We start from the raw sequence: 6,542 nt of genomic DNA, 5'->3' as shown, positions 1-6,542 counted from the left end.
CCTGTTGGGATTATCAGTCAGCGTGTCTAAGAGTTCCATGCCTGATGAACAGGAAGCATGTGGACGTGTGTGTGTGTGTGTGTGTGTGTGTGTGTGTGTGTGTGTGTGTGTGTGTGTGTGTGTGTGTGTGTGTGTGTGTGTGTGTGTGTGTGTGTGTGTGTGTGTGTGTGTGTGTGTGTGTGTGTGACTGACTGTGGTGTCATCTGTAAGCCCTGGATCTATATTAGGGCTTACCTCTAACCTTCCAAAGTCAGCTCACTTCACATCACGTTAGCATGTTAGCCTTAGCACCCTGCACTCAAAGCAAAGCTCTGAGATGTAACCGGAGCTTTGTACTCAAAAGTGCTTTTAACTCATCTACTGACTTAGAACCTGGAGAGAAGTTGTACTGAAAAAATGGTTTAGTAATATATTAACTGATGTTTGAGAGCAGAGAGAGGAACAGAATGCCCTCTACTGCGCATAAAGGCACCCTTTTGTAGAATGGTGTTCCCAAATTGAAAGGTGTTAACACCAGCCAGGGTTATGGGTTCAAGTCCCCAACCTCGTGCCTCACCCGGGTGGTGTCCGGGTTTTCATCTTCAAAAGTCTGGCTGCTTTCTGTCACTATATTAGGAGGAGTGGTCGTGTCTGTAGTTATGATTGGTATTTCATCTGGTTCCTCATCAAAGTCTATCTTATCTGTGACGTAAATCTCGTCATTGACCGGAGGTGGTTGGTTGACTTTATCTATTGCAGGAGCTACAGCACTATTAACCTCAGAGGAATCAGTTGTATACTCAACAACATCAGCAGACTGTACAGTTTTGTGGCCATTGATGTAATCATCTTCATCAGGCGTTTTATCTGTTACCTCAGCAGTATGCGTGTTGGTGTCTGGATGTTCTTCATCTTTAGTGATGAAACATTCGTCATAAGGTTCTGTAGGGGCCAGCGTCTCAGGGGGACTTTGGCTCTCGATACATACCGGCCCAGAAAGATTTTTCATGGTCGCCGCCATATCCAGCTCAATCTTCTTCCCACACTCTCCCATCTCCTCAGCTTGGATCTCAACGTTGTCCAAACCGCGTTCCTCCAAATTTCCCTCAGACAATCCAGTTCTACGTTCCACGGTTGGCTCCTCATCAAACATAGTCATTTCTGTAATGGGAATCTCCTCATTTTTCTTGGGTTGTTGCTGGAGTGTATCTGTATCAACTGCAGAAGCTACAGTACTATTACCATCAAAGGAATCAGTTTTGCATACGACAACATCAGCAGACTCTACAGTATTCTGGTCCATAATGGCATCGTTTTCAAGAACCTCTGGTACATCTTCAGAAGGACTGGCTATGTCTGAATCAATGGAACTGTCTCGATAATGTTCTTTAGATAGGTGCTGCTCAGGGGGACCTTGGTTATGCTCAATGTTTTCCATAGTCACCCCCCTATCTATCTCCCTCTTCTTAAAACCTTCCCCCATCTCCTCAGCCTTGGTCTCAACGTCGTCCAAACACACGTCTTCCACATTCCCCACAGCCAATCCAGTTTGAAGTTCCACAGTTGGATCCTCATGTGGTTCTGAATCAACGTTAATATTGTCAGTGATGTGAATCTCATCTCTGATTGAGGGTTGCTGTTTAACTGGTGCAATATCACTTGTGTAAATCCCAGTTCCATATCTGATAGCTTCAGAAATGTCACCGAGCTGGTTCTGAGTTTCTGTTGGGTTTAAAAGTTGGTGGACCGAATCAGAACCAGGAATCACGTTGGATTCTGCAGGACCAGAATCCTCCTGAGATGGACCAGGGGGCACAGGGCATCCAGGCAGGCTTTGAGTAGCAGACCCAACACTGGTGGTGCTTACTGATAGATTCCTGCTTTCTTCAAAACTCAGGCCTGGCCTGCTGTTGTTAGATGCAGACACAACCTGGTCGACAGTCTGTGGTAAATGACCACTGAGCAAGGGAGGTGTATCTGTATCCATGGCAACTGCTAGAGTACTACCGACATCAGACGAATCGGTTTTATACTCAAGGACATCAGCAGACTCTATACTGTTGTGGACATTGATGGAATCATCTTCATTATGTGTTTTATTTGCAACCTCAGCAGTATGAGTGTTGGTGTCTGGATGTTCTTCATCTTTAGTGATGAAACATTCGTCATAAGGTTCTGTAGGGGCCAGTGTCTCAGGGGGACTTTGGCTCTCGATACATACCGGCCCAGAAAGATTTTCAATGGTCTCTGCCGTATCCAGCTCCATCTTCATCCCCCACTTTCGCATCTCCTCAGCTTGGGACTCAACGTTGTCCAAACACAGTTCTTCCACATGCCCCTCAGACAATCCAGTTCTACGTTTCACGGTTGGCTCCTCATCAAACATGGTCGTTTCTGTAATTGGAATCTCCTCATTTATCTTGGGTTGTTGCTGGAGTGTGTCCGTATCAACTGCAGAAGCTACAGTACTATTACCATCAGAGGAATCTGTTTTGCATACGACAACATCAGCAGACTCTACAGTATTCTGGTCCATAATGGCATCGTTTTCAAGAACCTCTGGTACATCCTCAGAAGGACTGGCTATGTCTGAATCAATGGAACTGTCTTGATAATGTTCTTTAGATAGGTGCTGCTCAGGGGGACCTTGGTTATGCTCAATGTTTTCCATAGTCACCCCCCTATCTATCTCCCTCTTCTTAAAACCTTCCGCCATCTCCCCAGCCTTGGTCTCAACGTCGTCCAAACACACGTCTTCCACATTCCCCACAGCCAATCCAGTTTGAAGTTCCACAGTTGGATCCTCATGTGGTTCCGAATCAACGTTAATATTGTCAGTGATGTGAATTTCATCTCTGATTGAGGGTTGCTTGCTAACTGGTGCAATATCACTTGCGTAAATCCCAGTTCCATATCTGATAGCTTCAGAAATGTCACCGAGCTGGTTCTGAGTTTCTGTTGGGTTTAAAAGTTGGTGGACCGAATCAGAACCAGGAATCACGTTGGATTCTGCAGGACCAGAATCCTCCTGAGATGGACCAGGGGGCACAGGGCTTCCAGGCAGGCTTTGAGTAGCAGACCCCTCTCCAATGCTTCTTATGGATGGGTCCCAGCTGTCTTCTAAACCCAGGCCTGACCCGCTGTTTTCAGATGCTGACACAACTTCTTCTCTTTGGCCGACAGTCTGTGGTAGATCACCACTGAACAAGGGAGGTGAATCTGTATCCATGGCAACTGCGAGAGTACTACTGACATCAGAGGAATCTGTTTTATTCTCAACGACATCAGCAGACTCTACAGTGTTGTGGACATTGATTGAATCACCTTCATTCGTTTTTAGAACTGTTACCTCAGCAGTATGGTGTTGGTGGGGTAGGGTGTTGGTGTCTGGATTTGCTGCCTCTTTCGTGATGAAACATTCGTCATCAGGTTCTGTAGGGGCCAGCGTCTCAGGCAGACTTTTGCTCTCGACACACACTGGCCCAGAAAGGTTTTCCATGGTCACCATATCCAGCTCCATCTTCTTCTCACACTGTCCCATTTCTTCAGCTTGGATCTCAACGTTGCCAAAACTTAGTTTTCCCACATCCCCCTCAGGCAATCCAGTTGTACGTTCCACCGTTGATTCCTCATTTGGTTCCTCATCGAACTTAGCATTGTCTGTGATGTGAATCTCCTCATTTATCTTGGGTGGTTGATGGACTGGACCTGTATCCATGGCAGAAGCTACAGTAAAATACAAATCAGAGGAATCCATTTTGCATACGACGACATCTGCAGATACCATGTTCTGGTTTCTGCAGAGATAATCTTCAGGACCCTCTGGTACCTCCCGAGATGGACTGGTTATATCTGATGTGATTAAACAGTCTTGATCATGTTCTTGAGATGGGTTCTGCTCAGGGGGACTTTGATTCTGAAAACATGACAGAACAGAATGGTCTGTCCATTGAGGACATTTGTTATGCTCAAAGTTGTCCATAGCCAACCCCCTATATATCTCCCTCTTTTCACAACCTTCCCCCATCTCCTCATCTTGGGCCTCACCATTGTCCAAACACACTTCTTCCACGTTCCCCACAAACAGTCCCGTTGTAAGTTCCACAGTTGGTCCCTCATTTGGATCCCTGTCCAAGCTACTATTGTCTGTGATGTGAATCTCATTGACCTGTGGTTGTTGATGGAGTGTATATATTTCCCTGGCAGATGCGACAGCACTATGAACGTGCGAGGAATCAGTCTGGCACTCGACCAAACCAAGTGAGGCCACAGTGCTGTGGTCCCTAGCATCTTCATTGTGTGTTTTTTGGCTGAAGACCTGTGGGTTCAAATATACAAATGAGATTATTGGGTTAACTCAGTAGTAAAAACATTAATAAAAGGTTGTATGTGTTTTTGTTATGTCCCAGCCAACACCCTAGAAATGGGCAGAATTAGCCAATAGCATATTCCGGTAACATTTTATGTATACAACATGTCTGGCATCAGAAAAAAAAAAAATATATATATATATTCAATAGAAAATATGCTGTGGTAGTTAGGAAGTACATGGTTTCAATAAAACTGCCAACAAAATAAGCGTACAACATAACTCCCTGCACACCCATGGCAAGGGATGTGCAGGGAGTTATGGAATATATTCCTATTTTCTTTATTCAATGTAATTGTTTGTTTTGTGCTCATACTGTATAATAAGCACATGGTGGGGGATAAATGTGGAGACAATATATCTCTCAATGATGAAGCCTACTTGAGGTTGTTAATATGTTGTTAATGTATTGTTACTGTGGCAGAAATCCTGGATTGATGAATAGGCCTACTTGGTGTTGTTAATGTGTTGTTAATGTATTGTTACTGAGGCAGAAATCCTGCATTGGTGAATAGGCCTACTTTGGGTTGTTAATGTATTGTTAATGTACTGTCACTGGTGCAGAAACGTTACATTACTGAATAGGCCCACTTGGGGCTGTTTAAAGGTCAGAATCATTCTGAAAAGACATTACTGCACCTATCTTTATCTCGTGTGCCTCAAAGTCTGGGGTTCATATTATGTTTGACATTTTGACCCTCTTTTTATTTTGAGAACATAGTTCTCAAGACATTGCTGTTTACTACTCACTTCAATGCTGCTGTTAGGAATATAACCAGCCCTCTTCTCCGGCCCAGTGTCCCAAACAGGGTAAAACACCCGTGGGACCTGCGTGTCACTCTTGGGTAATTCTAAAGAACATGACATTTCGTTAGTAACTTAATCCTTTTTTGTTTCTTAACCAACATCTTTATTATAACAGGCTTGTCCTCTCGTGCTTCTGTACCACACAGGGACTGGCCTTCCATAAGGATGTTAGAAAAACGTGCATGAAAGGGACATTAAGGATGAATTAATGAACGTTACGGCGTTTACTCTGTACCTGTTTTCTCCACGACTGCATCCTTTTTCACCTGTTTACGATGCGCTTTTCTCCTTAAGTATCTGGTGAGGGCCAGCACCTTCTGGGAAACACTGAATAATCCCATCAGGAACAGAAGCAGGGCTATGAGAAGGGCCACGGCGGGGCCATGTCTCCCAAACATGCAGAACAAAAACGGCAGGTCATATCGGCCATCGTGCGCAACAATCTCCCCATTTTGCAGCAACGTCATCATGGTAGCCTTTATACTTCAACACACAGTCTATACTTTCACCAAGCAGGAGTCTGAGGAGACAAGGAACTCTCTCTCTTTCTCTGTTGGTTCCTCTCTCTCTCTCTCTCTCTCTCTCTCTCTCTCTCTCTCTCTCTCTCTCTCTCTCTCGTGTGTGCGTGCTTGTATTTGTGCATTTGTGACTTTGGCGGTGGCCAGAGACAGGTGCAGGGTTAGCCCCCCCCTCCCCCCACACTAAAGTTACAACCATCGACCAATAGGAAGTTATTGCATCTTCAGCTTGCTATGCCATGTGCACATTTCCATAACATCTGGACCCCAATGAAGAAGAATCGAATAAACTGTATAATAATTGCATTGGCACATGAAACAAATGTCGTACGAAATGTAGTTGATCTAAGATATTTGAATTGCAGATTGTAAATTTCTACTAATAAATTCAAAAAGGTTCAAACTTATCTCTAAGCATTCCTAGTGGTGATGTGCTCTTTGAAGACACGCTCGATGGTGTCCACTTGCTGCTCCACAGTGACACCTGCTGGAGAGACGACTGCGGCGCACTTCAGCTCGCCCAATCTGGCACCACTGTCCACCAGAGGAGGGGTTAGAGCTAGAAAAGAAAAAGAAAACCCTAATCGCATTCTTTACTTGTTTGGCTCATCGAGTTAAAACTTTATTTCTTATAGCAACTGACCAAGTGACATAACAAGTGACCTTAACAGTGCGTGCTGAAGATCTGACGACATCTGAGCCTTCTGAAGTCTTTCTCCCACAGTAAATTTGTTGTAGTAGTTACGACCTAGGATTATCCAAACCGGTATCACGCGATTGCGTGCTCCTGCGCACGAACGTTAATCTATTGAAGTGTGTTCCAGAGCACGATAGTCCGACTTTTTGCGTGTTACACAGAACGAAATGTA

General features: G+C 44.6%; 1 protein-coding gene across 3 annotated transcripts; it reads right to left on the bottom strand.

Moving 5' to 3' along the window:
- Nucleotides 1–66: 66 nt before the first annotated feature.
- LOC132447372 (uncharacterized) lies at nucleotides 67–5,779 on the bottom strand. 3 transcript variants are annotated; one of them, XM_060038069.1, is made up of 4 exons: nucleotides 5,391–5,779; nucleotides 5,099–5,199; nucleotides 1,247–4,297; nucleotides 67–778 (listed from the first exon to the last, which is right to left on the bottom strand). In XM_060038069.1, the coding sequence occupies exons 1-4, from the start codon at nucleotides 5,623–5,625 to the stop codon at nucleotides 524–526; spliced, it is 3,642 nt and encodes a 1,213-aa protein (XP_059894052.1). In that variant the 5' UTR covers nucleotides 5,626–5,779; the 3' UTR covers nucleotides 67–523. The 3 variants fall into 3 exon arrangements, with proteins under 3 accessions (XP_059894052.1, XP_059894050.1, XP_059894051.1); XM_060038067.1 differs by having other exon boundaries at nucleotides 67–4,297; XM_060038068.1 differs by lacking the exon at nucleotides 5,099–5,199 and having other exon boundaries at nucleotides 67–4,297; nucleotides 5,391–5,531.
- Between the last annotated feature and the right edge of the window lie 763 nt (nucleotides 5,780–6,542).

Source organism: Gadus macrocephalus, chromosome 19 (assembly GCF_031168955.1).
Source record: "Gadus macrocephalus chromosome 19, ASM3116895v1".
NCBI classification, from domain to species: domain Eukaryota; kingdom Metazoa; phylum Chordata; class Actinopteri; order Gadiformes; family Gadidae; genus Gadus; species Gadus macrocephalus.
This window is presented reverse-complemented; position numbering and strand designations above follow the sequence as displayed.

Coding starts and splice junctions, on each gene's coding strand:
- LOC132447372 (XM_060038067.1), bottom strand. CDS start 5,625: ATGATGACGTTGCTGCAAAATGGGGAGATTGTTGCGCACGATGGCCGA. Junction 5,200..5,390: donor TGCAGTCGTGGAGAAAACAG/GTACAGAGTAAA, acceptor CATGTTCTTTAG/AATTACCCAAGAGTGACACG. Junction 4,298..5,098: donor TTCCTAACAGCAGCATTGAA/GTGAGTAGTAAA, acceptor TTGAACCCACAG/GTCTTCAGCCAAAAAACACA.